The 21,885-nt window shown below is 39.6% G+C and overlaps 1 protein-coding gene and 1 long non-coding RNA gene across 3 annotated transcripts in view; one reads left to right on the top strand and one right to left on the bottom strand.

Annotated features, from left to right (window-relative positions):
* Positions 1-12,892, bottom strand: part of LOC107834180 (uncharacterized) — a 17,026-nt gene extending 4,134 nt beyond the window's left edge. The window contains exons 1-2 of the long non-coding RNA XR_001659962.1: positions 12,809-12,892; positions 10,522-10,523 (exon numbers count right to left, since the gene is read on the bottom strand). This is a non-coding gene — a long non-coding RNA (uncharacterized LOC107834180). The remainder of the gene's footprint in view (positions 1-10,521; positions 10,524-12,808) is intronic.
* The window catches only part of LOC103129385 (caffeoyl-CoA O-methyltransferase), a 59,513-nt gene extending 39,297 nt beyond the window's left edge, over positions 1-20,216 (top strand). Inside the window, exons 8-11 of one of the 2 annotated variants that reach the window (XM_007540452.2) lie at positions 4,710-4,918; positions 9,817-9,889; positions 17,941-18,058; positions 19,302-20,216. In XM_007540452.2, coding sequence (XP_007540514.1) covers positions 4,710-4,918; positions 9,817-9,889; positions 17,941-18,058; positions 19,302-19,497 — 596 coding nt within the window. In that variant the 3' untranslated portion in view covers positions 19,498-20,216. Of the gene's footprint in view, positions 1-4,709; positions 4,919-9,816; positions 9,890-10,200; positions 10,282-17,940; positions 18,059-19,301 lie in introns of those variants that run through there. The other variant, XM_016665028.1, reaches the window with a different exon arrangement.
* Positions 20,217-21,885: the final 1,669 nt, after the last annotated feature.

Raw genomic sequence — 21,885 nt, 5'->3', positions numbered from 1 at the left:
CAATAAATTCAATTCATTTCTATTCTATTCTATTTTTATTTGTTTAATCTTGTGATTGTACAGCACTTTGGTCAGTGGTACTGTTTTAAAGTGCTATATAAATAACCTTGCCTTGCCTTGCCTTGCCTTTAGCATAAACATATATTGAGGCTGCACAATGGTGCAGTTGGTAGCACTGTTGCCTTGCAGCAAGAAGGTCCTGGATTTGATTCCCAGCCCGGGGGTCTTTCTGCATGGATTTTGCATGTTCTCCCTGTGCATGGTGGGTTCTCTCCAGGTACTCCGGTGTCCTCCCACAGTCCAAAAACATGACTGTGTAGTTAATTGGTTTCTCCAAATTCTCCCTAGGTGTGAGTGTGTGTGTGCATGGTTGTTTGTCCTATCTGTCTCTATGTTGCCCTGTGACAGACTGGTGACCTATCCAGGGTGACTCCGTCTCTCGCCTGAAACTTTAGCTGGAGATCGGCACCAGCAACCCTCCCGACCCCACTAGGGACAAGGGTTAGGGTAGACAAGGGTGTATAAAAGATGGATGGAAACATATATTGTTTCTTTCCTCTTTTGGGGGTTGAGTTACGTCTATTGTGTAACACCAGCAAAACAAACGTAAGCAATGAAGGGAAAAGAGAGCTGCGCATTTTCTAGCTGATAGATGTATTTTTCATTGAATAATGAAATTACTGTTTCGCACTTACTTTTACAAAGTAACTATGGCAATAAATTAACTACACTATATGTCATACATATGTATATCTATTCATGTATTTACAACAGACACTACAGTAATCAAGAATCAAGGATCAAGAATGTAAACTAACTAAAGATAAAAAGTATGTTTTTTATCATACAGAATGAGATTTTTAACAGCTAATTTGCAGCTGTACACATTATTATACATCTCAACTCTATTTAGTGTAGCTAAAGTTTTCACTCATTTGTTTCAAAGCCTTTCCTCAAACCCTCTCCTTTTCAATCATGATCTTTATAAGTAGTGTGAAAATAATGAAAAAAATAAAAAAAAAAAAAAAAATTCAACCTGACATCAGTCTTCACCTGTTCTCCTTACTGATTTTATTATAATGTTTTTTATCCTCACACCTCAAGCTCCACCTGGCTCTCCTGTTTCTTCCCTGACCTGCTCTTTTCATAGCAAGATTGTTTAGTTTATTTAAAAAGTAATACATTAGTACATATTTAAATAAACTAATGGTAGAACTTACTTGAACTTCCTCAGTCTCTTCACCGTTCAGTGAGATCACTATTTTGACACGGATTTTCTTCTGGATATGTGATATAATCTTATACGTGTTGATAAATAGTCTAGTATGACCAGGTTTTGTGTAGCTATTGCTCAGACTGATATTAGACTTTCAAACAGCAGCAAAATGAGCCTTTTTGTTGTTTAGTCTCATTGTGATGAAATAAAACATTGTGGTTAGAGTAGCTAACTTAGACAAAGTTAAGCAGTAAAATATTGGGCGTATTCCAGAATTAAAACGACTTAACCAAAATGATTTGGTTCCTATGTATGAAACTAAACTGACAAGTTGTTATAAACAAGCAATATTCATGGCAACATTCCCAGTTTTCTGACTTCTGCTGCTGTCTACTGCCTCTCAAACACTTTGAGCCATTCAGAAAGGGGTGAGAGGATCATTGTGTTGCAGACACCAACCCTGTTGCGCTTCAAAATAAAAGCACATGACTGAAAGTTTTCAAAATCTAACATTTTTCACAACTTCCATGAAAGTTTTAGGTGGGACAAATGCGCCTGTCTTTAATATTGGGGTGACAATCCCCCTCCCACCTCCTCCACCCCGCCCGCTTCCTATGCCTATGTTGTTGACCATGACATATAGAAACGACTGGAGAGTTGGGTTACATTAAAGACTTGCTGTTGTTGTATAAATTGGTTCTGGTCTGCTCTGCCAGACCAGAACCAATGTTTGGTTCTGTTTGGTCCTCAGAACCAGAACCAAACATGGAGAAACTCCATTCAGTTTCTATGCACCACAAATCTTAAACAAACTTCCAGAAAACTGAAAAAACAGTCGACACTGAATGCCTTTAAATATAGACTAAAATCCCACCTTTTTACAGTTGCTTTTGAACCATAATAAATTAAACATTGATGACAATTTTAATGTGTAATAATGGGACTTGGCAAAATATAGTTTTTACTGGTTTTCTCAATTGTTGACTGTGAGGTGTCTTCTATGATTTTAGTTTTTGTGTTTTTATGATGTAAAGCACTTTGAACTGCATTGTTGAAGTGTCCTATACAAACAAACTTGATTTATTGACTAACCACAATTTATTATATTTAGTCAAGTTTAATCAATTAGTCAATTTAGTTATGTTTGCTTTCGCTTTCTCGCATTTAGTCGTATTTAGTCAGGTTTAGTTGCATTTAGTCACCTTTTGTCACTTGAAGTCACACCTAGTCAACTGTTTTTGAGAGTAGTCAGACAGGAAAGTGGGTAATGAGAGAAGACATGCAGCAAAGGTCATCAGGCCGGGACTCGAACATGTGATGGCCACAATGAGGTATAAGACCTCAAATTGGTCTTATACCTCATTGTGGTATAATGAGGTATACCACATTATACCACAATATTGTGGTATAGGTTGTTGCAACAACCCATGCTGCAACAACCTGCATGTGTTATTGCAGGTTGGTACCCCTGCACAACCCATATTGTGCAGGGGTACCAACCTGCAACAACAGGTACCCCTGCAGTACCTGTGCTTAGTCATCTTTTGTCACATGTAGTCAAAATATAGCATAAGCTTCTATGTTTTTAAGTTGGTTCTATGTGACAGATGACAGATGTCACATAGAACCAACCAAGTAGTCCGTAAATGTGAAGTTGAAGAAAAAGACATTGTTTTTAAAAATAAAGATTTGAACTGTAGTGTTAATAGTATGTGCACAATCCCATGTGTTCTCTGAAGGTCTTAGAGATTTTGTTTGAGAAAATTAGCAAACAAGCAGGATCATAAACAGCAAAGAACACCACTGACAGGTCAGTGAGAAAGTCCTGAGGAATTTTAGAACAGGGTTTTGAAGCAGTGTTTCAAGCTTTGAACTTCTGTTCAGTCCATTGTCTTGTAATTGAAACAGCAGACCTGGTAAGCTAATAAGACATAGTCACCCAGCTAAACTTAATGCAGACAAACAAGATCATTAATCAAAGGATCTGTTGATAGCACAACCATTAGTAATGTGCTCCACAACTGAAAGTCTTAGCTTTCTTCTTGTTACTTTGTCAGAGGGGTGTTACAAGAAGGAATTCATTAGAGGTCCTGCTCGCAAAAAGCCTCGAAAGTTTGTATCAAAATATATCTGCATGTTAGAATGGACCAGTTAATGATTAGTCTTGTCTCAAACTGAGAATCTGTGGCATAACATAAAAATTGATGCTGACATGCCATAAAACTCTAATTGCAATTAAAGGTAAACTGAATAATTATTAATACAATGAATACTTCTCATTTTGTGTCTGTCTATCACATAAAACCCCAAAATAAGATATGTTGATAATGTTCAAAAGGAATTAATACTTATGGATTCTGCTGAAAGTAGGCATTTTAATCGTGAAAGTCTCATTCATAAATATGAATGAGACTTTCATGAGACTTTCCCTGCACCTGCGTCATTACCTTGTGAAGGAAGTCAAAATAATTGTTTTTTGTGCTTTTGTTCCACGTCATAACTGAAATAAAATCCTGTGCCTTACAGTTAACAACTCATTTTGTGTATAAGAAACTTGGGTAACACTTTATTTGAAGGGGGTTGAATAAGGCTGACATGACACTGTCATAAACATGACATAACACCTGTCATGTTCATGAATAAGCCTTCATGAATATTTGACTGTTGTCATAAAGCGTCATTCGGTAAATTATGACACTTTTAATACAAAGTTGACATTATTCAAAATGTCTTTGTTATGACAACTTGACATTAACCAAGAAATCATTACTGATATAAATTTGTTATAAAAGTATTACTGATTGCACTTTAAAAATTAGGTAACTTTATGTTATTAAAGGTAAAGTTTAAACAGTAGTTATTTCCTGGTTACTGTCAATGTCAACAAAGACATTTTGAATAATGTCAACTTTGTATTAAAAGTGTCATAATTTACCGAATGACGCTTTATGACAACAGTCATAAATATTCATGAAGGCTTATTGATGTTCATGACAGGTGTTATGTTATGTTTATGACAGTGTCATGACAGTCTTATTCACCCCCCTTCAAATAAAGTGTTACCGAAACTTGACATTTTTTAATGACATTTCTAAAGGAAAATTCAGCACATGGAAGTGTCTTAATAGGCCTGAACTGGTTTAGATGGCTCCACTTAAGGATGTGATTATGATTTCTACCTTTAGCAGAAAATAGCTTAAAATGTATACTTTCTATCTTAACACATTTTCTTGATAATTGCACTTTTCAAATTTCATTTTTATTCATAAATTGTGTTACCTATTCAGCTTCTGGCCACCAGATGGCAGCATGGTAAAGGCTAACTTGCATAGCTGTTACCTGCTGCCTGTGGTGGAGTAATATGTATTTTTTGTAATCTGAACTATCACATAGATTTAAAACAATGAAAACTAACTCATTCCACTAGCAGCTATAGTTTTAGGTTTTAATGGTTAAGTCAAAATCAAAGTTGTTTTTTTTTAACCTTTTCCAGGCATCAACGCCATTCCTATCACAGCTGACATCAGCAAGTCGGTCGACGTGCAGAGGATGGTTGACACCATTGTGTCGAAATGGGGAGCGATCCACATCGCCTGCAACAACGCTGGCATTAACAAGAACTCGGCCAGTGAAGAAACCAGCTTAGAGGAGTGGGATCAGACCTTCAGCGTGAATCTGAGAGGGATGTTTATGTGCTGTCAGGTGTGTGGGAGACCAACCGAGTTAACCTCCGTGGTTGTATCATTTGATCTTGAGAGCAACATTTTAGCAATTGTTGAGTTAATCACTTGGTACTCAAAAATTAGATTAGCGACATAAATTGGCAGAAATATTTGGTCTTAGATGTCAAAAAACTATAACAGACAAGTTGTGATATTTAGATTAAATTGTGTTGGAACCAAAAGCAAACAGCAGCGTGTCATGATAAAATTTGCTGAATGATAAATTGTACCAGAATTTATTCAGATAAACGATAACATTGTTTGTTTTGAGACCATTTTCAAGTAATATAATAGTAATGGCAGAATGATGCACAATTGGGGTAGGACACCTCTCCGCGACCCGGAGAAGGCACTCTACCCTTTTCTGGCTCAAGACCATGACCTCGGATTTGGAGGCACTGATCCTCATCCTGGCCGCTTCACACTTTGCTGCGAACTGCTCCAGTGAAAGCTGCAGATCACGACCTGAGGAAGCCAATAGGACCACATCATCAACATAAAGCAGAGATGCGATCCTAAGGCCGCCAAAACGGATCCCCTCAACACCTCAGCTGCGCCTAGAAATTCTGTCCTTGAAAGAAATGAACAGAATCGGTGACAAAGGGCAGCCCTGGCAGAGTCCAACTCCTACCGGAAAAGAGCCCGACTTACTGCCAGCAATGCAGACCAGACTCTGACACCGGTCATACAGTGACCTGACAGCCTATATCCAAGGGCCCAGCACCCCATACTCCCAGAGAACCCCTCTCGGGGCCCCCCGAGGGACACAGTCGAATGCCTTCTTCCAAGTCCACAAAACACATGTAGACCGGTTGGGCAAACTCCCAGAACCCTCCAGGACCCTGCTGAGGGTGTAGAGCTGGTCCAGTGTTCCACGACCAGGACAAAAACCACACTGCTCTTCCTGAATCCAAAGTTCAACTATCCAACAGACCCTCCTCTCCAGAACCCCTGAATAGACCTTACCAGGGAGGCTTAAGAGTGTGACCCCACTGTATTTGGAGCACACCCTCCGGTCTCCCTTTTTGAACAGGGGGACCACCACCCCAGTCTGCCAATCCAGGGGAACTGCCCCCGATGTCCATGTGATATTGCAGAGTCACGTCAGCCAACACAATCCTGCAACATCCAGAGCCTTAAGGAACTCTGGGCGGATCCTATCCACCCCCAGGGTCCTGCCACCATGGATCTTTTTAACCACCTTGGCGACCTCGTCCCCTGAGAGTCCCCAGGCTCAGCTTCCCCAATGGAAGGCATGTTGGTGGGATTGAGGAGGTCTTTGAAGTATTCCGCCCACCGGCCCACAACGTCCCGAATCGAGGTCAGCAGCAGACCATCCCCACTATAAACAGTGTTGGTGCTGCACTGCTTCCCCCTCCAGAGACGCCAGATGGTGGACCAGAATCGCCTCGAAGCCGTGCGGAAGTCTTTCTCCATGGCCTCTCCAAACTCCTCCCAAGCCCGAGTTTTTGCCTCAGCAACCAGCCAAGCTGCATGTCGCTTCAGCTGCCGGTACCCATCAGCTGCTTCTAGAGTTCCTCAGGCCAAAAAGGCCCGATAGGACTCCTTCTTCAGCTTGACAGCATCCCTCACCGAAGGTGTCCACCAACAGGTTTGAGGGTTGCCGCAGCAACAGGCACCGACAATCTTGTGGCCGCAGCTCCGATAAGCCGCCTTGGCAATGGAGGCACGAAATATGGTCCACTCGGACTCAATGTCCCCCATGTCCCCGGAATGTGTTGGAAGTTCTGCCGGAGATGGGAGTAAAGCTCTGTCTCAAAGGGGACTCCGCCAGACGTTCGCAGCAGACACAACACATTTGGACCTGCCAGGTCTGACCAGCATCCTCCCCCACCACCGAAGCCAACTCACCACCAAGGAAGTGGTCAGTGGACAGCTCCGCACCTCTCTTCACCCGAGTGTCCAAGACATACGGCCGCAGATCCGATGATACAATGACAAAGTCATGAATAAAATGCATGAAAGAGAAATGGTAGATTAACAAGGGGAATAAATTCTGTCCAATTATTTTTAAATCAAATCATATTTATTAAGCACTGTTGGTAACACACCAGTTTTTGCTGTTAAAACTGTGGCCAGCTGCTCCGTAAAAGTAAATAAATAAATAAACCTTCCACCATGAGGACAATGTGAAGGTTCATCCTCAGAGCCGATTGGTGATCTGGTGGAGCCAGAGCTTCTACTGAGACAGAAAAGCCTTTAGGTTTCCTAACACCTGATTTCTCTGCTTCCTCTTTCATCTTCATTTGCTTAGACTGCAAAAACATGTTGAAGATAAAAACATTGATGAACAAGTTATAACAACAACCTCACAATATCAAAGTCTCTCTGACATAGAGAGCAAAAAAAAAAACAGGAAAAGTATAAAAAAAAAAACACAAAAAGACAAAAAAAACAACCTCCATGCAGTTATAACATGAAGCTGAATGATTGTTATAGTAATAATCATAAAAGTCACAATAAATTTGATAAAGTATTTTTTTCTGAAACCAATGTAAGTTTGCTTATATGTGTACTGCACTGTTTATAATTAAACAAAGATAATTAATAAGCAAACTTACCACCAGCTAGCAACACGTTAGCAGCCTTCGTCCCTTCGGGCTCCTTTTGTGACACACATCACATCCACAGCGGGTGGTCCCCAGGTGTGTTTGTCTAAAACACACAAAAACACCACAACAGCGAAAATAAAAAAAAAACAATAATAAAAACCCTCTCTACACTAAAAAAAAAATAATACGAGAAAAAAAAGCGAAAATGAAAACAACATCTGATATCCTCTCGCGCCACAGCGCTACACTTTATAGCGCGCTTCAAAAAAAAACAGAGTGCATTACTGCCACCATTTGGTCTGGAGTATGAACTGGAGCTAATGCCATTCACTAATAGATCTTACATCATACATCCGAAATGAACTGGATAAAGAAAATTTCCATGTTTTAGTTAAAAAACTGAAAACAACAGATCATATTCGGAGAGATGTAAAACTGAACATACCTGCTACATTTAGTGTTAAGGACAGGTATTGTTTTTGTTGTAGCACCTCTGTCACTAAAGTGTCAATGTTTGATATTTTGAGGCATGAACACATTAGTTACTTTGTTAAGCAACATTACATCAAGTTCCATTATAAGGACTGTTATTTTTTATTCTTTGCCATTTTAACAAAAATAGTAAGAGATTACTAAAGCACCTAAAAAGGCATACTTTATTAGCCTAAAGTGTACACTGAGATGTAATTTAAAACATACTGAAATTAATTATTTAAAGTAAGTGTTAAGTGAATTTTAAGTTAATTCAAAAAGATTTTGAGCATATATTTTAAAATGTATGCTCAAAGATATATTTGAAATATCTTTAAAACATATTTTAAAGATATTTAAAATGTCTTAAATATACACTTGAGAAAATACATATTTTGTTCACTTAAAGTATACTTTTATTTAATATATTTCTTAAAAGTGTATTTTGGTACAATTTTATTAAAGTATGTTTAAAGTTATAATGTCAACATTGGTACAAGCATACTTTTAGTATACTTCTTATGTATTTATAGGTAGTACACTTAAATGTACTTAAATGTATTTGAAATATACTAAAGTATATATTTTTTCTCTAGGGCACAATAGACATGGGCCAAATGGCCCACGTCTAGTTATGTAGCTTGATAACTATCAAGCTACATCGAGGTTGTAAAAAATTAGGGCTTCAAAATCATTAAAAACATATAAGGTATAAACTTTCAGAGAAAGCGTTGACTGGAATTTTTTTAGACTGTTTGAAGCATAGAGTGATACACCGGTGACCCTCATCAACGCGGAGTAGATATTCTTTTACTCCCCGTTGTCACACCTAGGACTGCACAACATCAGAATCAAAGATGAAAATGGAATTTGTCAGCATTATGATTGAGCACAATGGGATTAGTTTTATGAAAAATTTTGTAGTACTATTGTGCTAAGGATAAAAGTGACAGTGCTCCTCTTTTCTTTTGTTTTTGTTTTTAGGTAACTGTATAGCATGACAGTTCTAGTCCCACAAACACAAATACTACTCTTGAGAAACATTCCAATTTGTAATATGCATCTTTAGGATGCTAGCCATATAAAAAGTGATTTGGATCATTAACATGCATTAGAATTTTAAATTTATTGATATTTATTGATTACCTTGTATGTAATGGTGCATTAGGTCCAGTGTAGAAAAAGGAAGAATACATTTCCATCAAAAAACTTTAGATTAATCTCAAAAATACTGTAAAAAAAATGTTGAAATGTCCAAAAGCCTGAAATTTTCGACTTTATGAGCTCAGAAAATTTCCACATTTTTCTAGGAAATTTTCTAGAAAATTTAATATATAAATTTCTGATGTTTTTCTTACAGTTTCAACTTGAACCTCAGATATTTCCTCATTTTGTACTGAAATGTACTCCTTTTTTCTTCTATCTACAGCGGCCCTACTTCCCTGTCGTACCTGTACCTTTGAAAAAAAAAGTGTGGAGAAAATAAAAAATAATCTCGACAAAAACATGTTTTGGGAAATTTTAAACCTTGTTAACTGGAATTTATTGTTATGGCGATAACCTCACCATAACAAACTTATCACAATGAGACATTTATCACAATAAATGCCGAAGTCTAATAAACATGCACACATATTTTATCTTCACTTATAAACTTTTAGCTTTGAAAGGTAAAACCCACAGCTGCACATCTAAACGCACAACTTCCAAATCTTCAGCTCCTCTTGGGCACATCCGATACGCTCCTATCTCCTTTGATAAACTACACGTTTTCCAGCCTCTAGGTGCGGCCTGTAGTAATAACGTGTCTCTTTCCTCTGAATCCTCACCTTAGGTGGCTGGTCGAGTGATGTTAAAGCAAGGATACGGAAAGATTATTAACACAGCCTCCATGGCCAGTATAATAGGTGAGTAATGATTGCATTCTCCTCTCTTCCTCTCTGGAGCTGCTCAATGTCAGCATTTAATCTTTTGATTTGGTGTGAAAAGGATGTACACTTCAAACTCAGTAGAAAGGAGGTATTTGTTGCGTTTTTTTTTTAATGTTATTATTTACAAGGTTCTTGTCGCTAACAAGATTAGACAGCTTTCACTTAAATTCAGTTGCTCCAATGAGATCCAAAGGCATCTGCCGCCGCTTCCAGCAAAAAGCACAAAGTGTCGTGATTGCATCTCTTCAAGGCACTTTTGCATCATAACAAACATCCCCTCTCTCCAGAGCCTCGCGGCGGATGAGGAAGACAATCTGAAGTCCAACTTGGGAGGGGAGGGCTCCTGTGCAGAGGCAAAAAAAAAAAAAGAACACCAACATGAGCCCTGCAGGCCTTGTTTGAGCAGCGTAAGATACTTTGAGAGTTTTGGTGAGGGCCTAGCAAAAGTCACGCCTGGTGCAGCAGTTCATCGACGGTTAAAGTTAAAGGTTAAAAGATTGGCCCTGTAAAATGGTGTACCATATGGGTCCCCCCTCCTTCACTTCCTCTAACAGTCCCGATTTGCAGGAGGCAAACTGTAATACATGAGCATGCTGGTAAATAGAGACTGCTTTAAGAAAATGATCAATTGCCCGCATTACGTCCAGCCCTTCAGGAATTCACTTTATCGCTCCAGACATCTGTTATAATATTGTCATAATGTGTAATCAGATGGGAGCCATATGAACCAAGTGGAAGCTGAAAATGCACCTGTAAACGTCCAATTAAAATGCACAATGACAGCTTTTTATCCATCTGCTTCATCAAAGGGTGTGTGTGTGTGTGTGTGTGTGTGTGCGTGTGTGTGTGTGTGTGCCCTGGTATCACCACACTTGCACACTTTCTGACCATCACAGCTTTATTCTTCCTTTCCTCAGACATGACTGGAGTAGAAGTATCTAATGTGATGCACAATTATTTGCCCCTTTAAAGACTTTTGCTTTTTATATGCTTCAAAAAATGTTTTAATATCAAGCAAAGTAAAGGGGAAAATGTTTTTAGATAATTTCATTCAATAAGAGGGAAAAAAAGACCAAACCAAATTAGCCCAGTGTGAAGATACAATGACAACATGAAATAGGCGAAAGTGTCTTGGAAAGTGAGACGTTCTGCCCTGATGTATTACACAACTCCTTTCGATTCTCATTTCCCTTCAGTTCTCCGTCTGGAATTTCTCCCATTGATCTGGATTTCTCCAGTGGAATTTCAAGGTGTTCTACTAATTTTCTGCGCTGTTTTGGAATTGCAGTAATTGTAGCAATGGCAGCAGAGGAAGTGAATGAAGTCATTCAGTTCGTTCAGTTCCATGTATTGCAGTTCTCATTAATAGCCATCTTGTTCGGCTTTAACTTCTCTTTTCTCAGTTTACTGAGTGGGGGATGGTTGTTTACAGCACAGACCTGGTAAGCTTCATATTGCAGCCTACTTCACGGTCAAATACGTCACGGCCAAACATTTGGCTTTTGAGAACAAGGTGTAGGACATGGGGCTAGTTTTTACCAGGCTAGTCCTGATCTAAAAGAATTAAAAAACAAAAACAGATTAGAAATATAATCTTTGATATCAGTCTGGAAAGGGTTCTTTCTTAAGCTTTGGGACAAACAGAGAGAGACACTGTTTATGAAAAACAAAACCTAGAACAGTGATTGATATTCTCATGGGTGAGAATATCTCTCATGGGTGAGAGATATTCTCACTGCATTGTTTGCAGGACAACAATGCTGTCCTGCATCAAACAATGCAGGACAGCATTGTTTGATGGGTCCAGGAGGTTACAAAAGAATGAAAGGTCTCATTTGCTCCATAAAAGGTCAGAGTTCATGATTGAGCAATAAGATAGAGGAAATGGGCAAAAATATCAACCACTGATGACATCCAAACTACTGTTGACCAACACAAACATAAAGGTCCATCTCACATTTACCAGAAAGCATCTTGGTGATACCTAAGAGTTGTGTGAAAAGGTAGAACTTTTCATCATACTGCCAGTCAAACATGGTGCTGGAAGAGTGGTGGTGTAGACCTGACATGCTTCGTCGGGGCTTTAAAGATTTACTGTGATCAAATGAATGAGTGACTGATACAAAGCACAAAAGCAAGTCCTCTTCTGAAAAACAAACTAAATGTAGGTTTTGGAATAGTCTCGTCAACGTCTTGACTTAGATTTGACTGCGAAGACTGCAGCGTTACTAAAGACTCTTAATGCATGCTTAATTCCCAGCTGTCTCTGGTCCCAGCACCGAGGCAGTGTCTGTCCCTACTGCCCCAGGTCCTGGTGCCCGCTGCTGGTGAGCAGCCCCCAGAGTCTGCTGCTTTTCAGACTCCCAGTGCTCCTCCCGAGACTCCTGCCGGCCTTCCAGAGCCTCCACGACTCCACCTCCTGCACCGGTGTCCCCCGCCGGACCTCCATGAACTTTCTGTCTCCTGTGTTGTCGCCCACCTTTGTTGGGTAGTTTTTTGTTTTTGGACTGTTACCCTCCGTCCAGCACCCCTCCACCCACCCTTGTTGTTTTTGGACTTTTTTTGTTGTTGTTTGGGCGCCTGGTAGCCGCCCTTGAGGGGCGGGGGGGTACTGTTAGGTTCTGTGTTTTCTGTGTGTTAGGGTTCTGTGTCCTGTTTTCCCCTCCGAGTCTCTGTGCCGTCCTGATTGTTCCCAGCTGTGTCTTGTTTCTTTGATTACCCTCCCAGTGTATTTAGTCCCACTTGTTGTCTTTGTCTGTTGTCGGATCCTCGTCGTGTTACGTCTTGCTGCCTGTTGTTCCGTTCTGTGGTTTATTCATTTAGTCATCATCATCATCATCATCCTCATCCTGGGTCCTATCTGCATCCTCACCACTCAACCTCACAAATCATGACAGAGTGTTGATTCAACTCTTTCACAAATAACACTTTCAAGTGTCATTTTAACACAATCAAGAGTTGACCAATATAGACCCTTTCAAAGTTGAATTCACACTTCCAAATTTGCTGTGTATTTCGTTTGTTTCTTTCACCCGAATACATTAAAGCATTTTTTTTGTAATGTATTTTGTAATTCCTACATTATTTGTGTTCAATATTAAAATTTGTTTGAGCTCAAAACATTCATGCAACAAAAAAGCAAAAAAAAAAAAAAAAACTTTATCATTGTTTTAAATTTCTAAAAAACTCAGGCGGTGTGTTGATCTTGATGATGGATGTGTGGCTCGCTAACTCTGACCTGCCCAAATCGCCTCCATGGTGATAGGCTCTGCAACAGCAGCTTCATTCTGAGGAGATGAGTACATCATTTGAACGTCTTATCTGCTCGGAAGTATTCAAAATGTAAGCGTACGCGATAAAGAGCATGTTTTCACCCAGAAACGGAGCAGTAAGTAGCTGGGTGAATGTTAAAGAGGGCTTTGGAGAATGCGCTGCCTTCAGCCTCCTTTTCCCTTCTTCGGGGGATTACTGTTCTTTAAGTCGGCAAAAAACATCAATGCACGTTTATTTAAAGGATGAAGGCATTTTCTGAATGATATTTGGGAGCCGTATCATCGGGTCTTGAGCTAGGATTAGTGCTGTTAGGCATTGCAAGCTCTCTTTCCTGTCCTGATAAGTTGGATTTCACCTTCAATATGCGTGTAAGCTGTGGGCTCTGCTCCTTCTCGCCTGCTCCTCTCAGGTCCTAGCCCGGCCTCATCCGGCACAACCCAAACCCGCTGTTAGTATTCCCTTTGACATTCCACACGCAATCCACCTAATTTTTTTCATCATCCTTTCGTTTATTTCTTCATCGCTTCAAAATGTTCTACTTCTAGCATGCACATTTTTGAACTGAATAATATAAGCTGAATGCTCCCAGCCATTTATTTCCCAAGACGGGTTTCTTTTTTACCTCTCCACAGCTGGCCGGTATTTATCATCCCGGTCTCACACTGAAACCATTTGGCAGTCAGATCAGTGGGTGATGAGGTTAACTACTAAAGTTGTATGTAACTTGGAGCCTTCCTTGTGATGATTAATCAACCAGCAGAAAATGAGCCCCTGTCCCAGCGTCCCATGCAGTGTGCAGCATCTGTGATGGTCAGGGCAAACAAATGGCTCCCCACTTTTGTTGCTGAGGACATAGCATAACTGGGCATTATGAGCAATTAATTTTACATGACTTCATCCGCAGAGTTACCAGGAGCAAATGAAAGAACTTTTCATGTAGTGCCCAGAAGCACCAGCATGCTGTAATATACAGCAAAATGCTGTTGACTCTCTTTAGGAAAATATTTTAAGTCTACAAAAGATTTGAAAATCAACTGTTTTTGTGTTTTCATCTAATCATTCTAAATCTGAAAGTGTCATGAAGAACCTGGGTATTTTCAAAATTAACATGGAAATGATTAAACTCAGTCCAGACTCATTAAAAACTGTGAAGCTAGTTTAGCGCTAGTTGAAAGCTGTTACGAGTTACAGTTCACATTGTTAGTAACTGAAAGTTAGCTGGTACTGCACCTGCCTGGGGATAGCTAAAATCTACAAATACATGGGACCCCCATTAAGAACATCTTTAACTCACTATTGTAATAGTTCACACACCATAAATGTTTTGCTATACACTGAACAAAAACATAAACACCCCATCTCACATATAAGAGTTTTATGAACATTTGGGTTCTGCGATATGTAGAAAAACTCAAAATATATTTTCAGTAATTACTGATCTTCATATCATCATTGATAACATCGTGTTGTTAACATTGTAATGGCTCAACAGTCATTTGAACATGATAGGGGTCAGGTTGAAGAATTTGATTGTGACCAAGTTGGCTTCTCGTAGGCGGCTACGGACAATCTAACTCCTACCCTGTGATGTGTCTGTTGTGCAGACCAATAGTCTCATCAACTGTGTGTGTTGCTGGTCTTAGCTGATCCCACAGATGGACAAGCCAGATGTGGCCATCTTGACCTGGGATGGTCACACATGGCCAAGGAGGATGAGGTCGATTTGCAGTATTGGAAACAAACTCTTAAATGGCCGATGGTCCGATAATGGACATTGAGCCATGCAGGTACGGCTCTGGTGGACATCCCTACATCCAATATGCCAATGACATGCTCCCGCATAACTTGCAACATTTGAGGCATTATGACTTGTGACAGAATTTGACATTTTGGGGCGGGCTTGTATTGTCTCCAGTCCAAGGATTGTCCAGTTGCTGCTCATTTTGTCTGATCACCCACTGGACATGCCTCACCCAGGCATCGAGTGAAAAAAAAAATGTACTGAGTAATGCTCACTGACAGCAAGTTGGATAAAAAATTATACACAAGAGAAATATTACTTTTGTACAACAAAATATCTGCAAATACTCACTTACAGTTGTTAACTCCATATGGCAACAATATTTGACATGAGGCATTTATATTTTATAATGTATATATTCATATGTGTAGTAGAAACAAGAAGAAGAAGCTAATATCTAGTTTTCTCTCAAGTTGGCCAAATCTCAGGTATTGGTAATTTAATTTCCTTACTGAAGTAAGATGTACTTGTTGCTTATTAAGTGAAAAATTATTTCATTCACACCTTTGGCACTGAGACCATCTTTGAATAAATGCTGGTATCAAACAAATCTTCTATTTTGTCAGGTTCCCAAATTTCAATTTACCACAGTCTAACACAGTTGTGGCAATTAGCATACCTATCAATGGGGAATGTGCTAACATTAAGACATTAGTGTAACATTAGGATCCCGTTCTCTATAAAAAAATATATTAAGTTGTCTTGGTATTTGTTGTGTTGGATTAGAGCTAAAGATTATGCTGAACAAAGTGTTCTCTTAGCAATTGAATAAGACTTTTTCAATGGTGTACTTAAGAACAGAAAATAATGGAGGACCCAGTTAAACAACTCCAGATTTTTTCACTTTAAAAAAACAGCAACACAAAAACCAACAAACAAAAAACAGTGCTTTGTCTGAGTGATTGCAAACAAACTAACCAAGCTGCATCAGAAAGTGGCAATGATAGTTTTCTTTTGTACTGCAAAAGGGGCTAAGCTTGGTCCTGGCTTCAAGCCGGATTGAGCATTTATGCATTGGCCTGGTCCCACCCTGGAACATCAAGAGCTGTGGTTCCAATCAGGATGACAGGGCTGGTTTGGAGTCAGCTGTCAGAAGAGCACTAGACTTTCTCGATGTCCTGTCATATTATTATCCATAAGTCTCTAAATGATAATAATGACATATTCATTTGCATTTTGTTTTCTTTTCAGTTACAATAATATTAAAGAAGCTGAACAGAGGATCCTCATTGTGCCATCACACATCAAGCAGATAAACATGTGAAACAAAACATACACTGCCTGTGGTCCCATTAACTGCATATAAATAATACAATTATTTATTATAATTGCACCTAAATTATGAGATATTCATCTTTGGTACACTGAATATATATGTGTGTGTATGTCAATAGGATTTATCAATATGAGGTTGATAAATCTGCGCTCTGTGCTACACTGGGATTAAAGCGCCACTTCAACTGAGCCAATCAGAAGTCGGCAACACTCTGAACGAGGTCTTGTTTCTGCATCTGCTTTGCTTCAGGGAGGGAAATCCCACAAGCCGCAGCAGTAGTTCAGCAGAACCAAACATGAGTCCAGCTCAGAGAGAACATGCAGAGGAGATTTTTTCTTTAGTTAAACGCAAAGGTGAGGTGAATGTTTCCCTTAGCTTCCTCACTGACAAGAGCATGCAAAATGAGCTAGACATGACAACCAAGAGTGAAAATATTCTATGTTCTTGGAGAGATCTTCTCGACAGGTTTAGCAGGAATTTGACCAACATGACATGATGTCCACCTTCATAGTCATACTCCGCTCAGTGCAAAACAACCAGTGTTGGAGTGCAAGGCCGAAGAGAGCTGGGCTGGGTCCAGGCCAGGACTTGCAGTGCAAAAAGACCTAAAATCAACATTTCCAACAGAAAAAGATACAATAGCATGGTTAAACCTGTGCTAGTTTAAAAAGTCTCTTCCTCTGATTTTATGTCTCGTTTCCTCCAGCAAGTGACCAATTAATTTCTTAGGTAAAAGCAAAACGGTTGTATAAAAATGAACACAGAAGAATCCCTCTGTTCTTACTGTGGTTTTTAGCACAGGAAACTGTCATGATGTGGAATGGTTGGTGGTGAGAAAAACACTCATAGGCCCAGACAGACATAATATGAAGAATTTAATGATGACTCCACAGAACTTAAGCAGACAGGTAAGGCAGACAAGTAAGACAGACGAACACAACTGACGTTCTACATATGACAAGGAGGACCCGACAAGAGACACAGACAGCAGATGGACTTAAATACACCAGGAGGGTAATCAGGGAATGAGACACACCTGGGAAGCAATCAACAGGGAAGACAGGACAGGGACAGGACTAAACACAGAAAACACAGAACACAACAGAAACATTATTTGCCACTCTACAAATAACGCAGAGAGGGCCTTTGCTTGATAGTTTTTAATATCCTTTGATAGCGAGTCCATATTTATATATTTTTGAAAAATGATGGAGAGGAGTGTGTGGACAGGAGGTGGACTTAGAAGAAAATAATTATTTTGCAGTAAATTGCTATTGACACTAGCATTTCATCCCTGAAAATATGGGTTTTGATGATTTCATGACCCAGAATTGAACTTGTAAGCAGACATAAACATCCAACAAAAGGTATGACTTTGTCAGGGGATGCTGTGTGCAACCTGCAAGAAGATACCTGATGAAGTTAAGGGGTCTGTGGAAGTTATTTTGAGATTTTAATGTGATATAAACAGATTTCTGATTCTAGAAAATGCTAAGTGACCAAAACAAACAACCTATTTTATTCATCAAGTCATTCAAGTTTTATTATAACCTCTGGTTAGAAATTCATTGGGCTTGATGGCTAGAAATAGCTATAAATTAACTCAATCAACATTTTTTTCCCCAAGTCTTTCCTTGTAAAGACACTTAATTTTATAAACATTTCTTTCCTCTGCAGTGCCACATCCTCAGAAGCAGATTTCCTATAACACATCCAAAGCTGGAGTCGTCAAACTGACCCAGACTTTGGGAACTGAATGGATTGACAGAGGAGTGCGCGTCAACTGCATCTCACCGTGAGTGTTTGCTGCTCTTCACCTCACATACTCGTTCAGCTTGTTTGATTGTCGTGAAGAATTGGGTGGTTAAACAAAAGCTGTGATTAGCGTATTTGCTATCTGAGCATGAGCTCTGCTTTGAGAGCGATGCGCTAATTTACGCCCGCGAACAACACTTCGCCGCTTAATTAGACGAGGTCTTGAGGGATGAGTCGACTGAGAGCTTGCTCTAATTTTTCTGCTCAAAGCAGCTGCAACAATGAAGCCTTGTTTGAATAAAAAAAAACAACTGCAGAACACAGTTTTCTGACTTCTTCATCTGTGTGTTAAAATATGAGAGAGGAAGCAGGGTTTGACGCTAACCGGAGCATCCTCAGCCCAAATCCGTCCGGCCGCTCTGGGCAAACCAGGCCCAGAACACTTGGCTTTATTTATCATTGGCTTGTTTGCAAATTTTAACTCGCAGAGAAGCAATTCGGTCTGTCTAATCCAATTCTCCCCACGCTCTCCACCCTTTTGCGAATAGCATGTCTCAATGGTCCGCTGATTTCTTTGAAGTGATGGTTGGTAAATATGCATAAAAAAGGAAGGGGTGTGACGGGCAATTAGCGTTCGTGAGGCAGACTGGAGCCCGATTCTATTGCCAACTTTTTTAGCCGCAGCGGTGATAAGCTGCATTATCTATAAAATTGGCTGAGGGAAAACAGCACCTCTGATTGCCAGGAGAGGTTCCAGATAACAGGGCGGTTGAAGAGAAATATAATTGAGGTGGAATACGTTAACCAGGGGTGTCACACATGCTAATTTAACCAAATGTTTGAATTCTATATCCAAGGGTTGAAACAATGATTCAGTCATTGTCACGCTAATTGTGCCGGTTGACGTGTTTTTTCAGATGGAAGCTAACAAACATTTTCTGGTTAAGGCGTACCTAGTTTCAGTTTCAAACTGAGAAATGTAAGCCTAAGCATAAGTAAAAATGGATGTGAGCAAATGACTCCAGACGTCTCATCTTACCTGTGGGCTCCCCACCTGCGGTAAATATCAATGGTGCCATGTCACCACACTTTCTTTGTGGGATAATTGGTTTTATTTATATCACCAAAGTGATGCCTCCGAAACAACACTGTCACTCCTGGCTTTGTGCTGTGATGCCTTCTGATTTCATTGTAGGTTTCTTTTTTTCTTTCCTTCCTCTCTCTCTCTCTCTCCATTTCTCTCTCTCTCTCTTTTTCTTTCTTTGGCTTTCTCTGTTTTTCAGGGGGATTGTTGACACCCCTCTCATCCACTCGGAGGATCTAAGGCCTCTGGTGCAGCGCTGGCTGTCAGATATTCCTGCTGGAAGACTGGCTCAAGTGACAGATCTGCAAGCCGCAGTGGTCTACTTGGCATCTGACGTCTCCAACTACATGACAGGGCATAACTTAGTCATAGAGGGTGGGCAAAGTCTGTGGTAGAGGCAGTACATGAAACTTTTTCCTCACTCTTTTAGAATTAAACTTGACTTTTGGAGTTTTACAAGAAGCTGCTTTTCTGTTTGCTGTCTTAAATGGTACAACTGAACTTTTAACAGATGAAAACTGTTAGCACATTTCGTTACACTATAATGAAATCCTTGATTTGATTGACATATGTGAGACTGGTGTAAAAAAACTAATTAAACTAATTAAGCTAATTAAAAATCTGGAAAGTGTGGCATGTTTGTATTTATTTAGACACTACTTAAAGGGGCCCCTTTAAGTAGTGTCCAACTAAATACATGTGTTTTCAATATCATCTGTTTTCAGGCTTGCATGGCTCTTTTAAAGCCCAATCAAGTGAATATATTATTATTTAGTTATATTATATTAAACATAGTTTCTAATTTCCTTTTAATTTGGGGCTCTGTCACTTTAACAACTCCTGCTCTTCCTGGAACTCCACCTTCAGGAACTCATAACATCTCTCTGCTATTAACCTCTTAACGTTTTTACCAATGTTGCACTGAGAATTAGGTCATCAGACGCGCAGTTCCATCTGCTGGCTAGCTTCTTCAGACTACCTAGCAGCTAATTGCATTAACTGCTGAAGAAGTTGAGGAGTCGAGGGGAGTACTCCTCTAGGACAGTGTTTTTCAACCTTTTTTGAGCGAAGGTACATTGTTTTAATTGAAAAAATCACGAGGCACACCACCAACCAAAAATGTAAACAAAGGCCGCCTATATCACATATATAGTCATTCTTATCAAAGTGTCTTGAATAAAAATCAAATAAACACAAAAATGTATTTTTATCATATTTTAGATTTCTTATTTCAAATTGCACGTAACATGTCCACTTCAAAAATACACCTGAACAGTCCCACAACACTGTGGTGTTAAATTTAAAGAAGTTGTAGAAAATTTCAAAGTGTTTTACAAACTAATCCACAAGTATTCTTATAGCCAGAATACAGAAAATAATTTTTATTCTGAAAGAAGCAGTAATATTTGGGAAAGATTTCACTGTTACATTATGAAGATTTGCATGTACAAAATGTCAATATCTGTATATTTTACCCATCTAGTGTGAAACCTGTGCATGTTTGGATGAAAACAGCTGATTTCCTGGCAGAAATAGAAGAAAGACAAAGCTCTTCCTCAACAGCTCTCAGTCTCTCTCTGGTTTCAGTTTTTATAGTAGCCAGGCTTGAGAAGCTCACTTCACACAGACATGTTGTGGGAAATGGACCCATGTTCTTTCCAGCTACTGCTGAGCTTCACTGTCTTTTCCATCACCATCGTCAGTCTTGCTAGATACGATGCTCTCACCGCTACCTGTAACGTTCATGCATCACTAATTCTCTTGTTTTAATGTAAAATGCTGTGTACCTACTGCCATCTAGTGGTAAGAAAATTACATGATTACGCTGCTAGTCACTACTCGAAGATGGCATTATTTGCAGATAATTAATTCATTTCCAAAAAATCTTTTAAGACCAATTACTGTATTTTCCGGACTAAAGAGTGCATCATACTATAAGCCGTACCTTCAAATTACAAAAAAAAAAGAAAAGAAAAAGAAAACGTATATATAAGCCGCTGGTATCTCTGCTGCTCTCGGTTTTCCATAAGGACCCAGCAGAGGGCTGCATCCTAATAAATCTGCTGGATATATTAAGGACGCAGCCCTCCGTCACCAAAGCTGAACCGTGGTTTCGTTCACGCTGAGCTGATGTGCAGCGGCTCTATTTCCCTCCTGTACTGCCAGATCGACAGTCCTCAACTTAAAAGCTGCATCATATGAGTTTGAAAACATTTCTCCGTCGTGCCTCCTGCTAGCATGTGCTTGTTCTAAATGAAAATTAGCGCATTCTTCTTTGATTTACAATTTTGACTTCGAATTATTCACTTCCTGCTAAAGAGCCCCCTGGTGGTTGAAGAAAAATCCACAGAAAAGCCGCACCAGGCTGCATGGTTCAAAGCTTAGGAAAAAAGTAGCGGCTTATAATCCGGAAAATGTGGTACCATAGGTGAAATTGGATAATTTCCACGGCACACTAGTGTGCCTCGGCACAGTGGTTGAAAAACACTGGTCTAGGAGGCAGAGCTTGGCAAGTGAAGCTCTGAGGAGGAGATGCATCTTGAAGGTGGAGCTAAGTCCACCTAGAATGGTTGCCATGGGAGATTAAATAATTTCTCAAACATGCATGAAAGAATCAAGACAACACTCCAAGTATGTTTTTGATGAGACAATAACACCCAAATGCACCCAAGCTTCAACATCTTCATTCATTATCTGAAAATGTAAACATAATGGTACAACTGGGCTAGGAGAGCTTCAGAATAGCTAATGTTCTGGGCAAGAGGTGGGGTCACCCTGGACAG

Source organism: Poecilia formosa, unplaced genomic scaffold, assembly GCF_000485575.1.
Source record: "Poecilia formosa unplaced genomic scaffold, Poecilia_formosa-5.1.2 Scaffold541, whole genome shotgun sequence".
Lineage (NCBI taxonomy): Eukaryota > Metazoa > Chordata > Actinopteri > Cyprinodontiformes > Poeciliidae > Poecilia > Poecilia formosa.
Note: the sequence above shows the minus strand (reverse complement) of the source record. Positions and strands in the feature narration are given on the sequence as shown.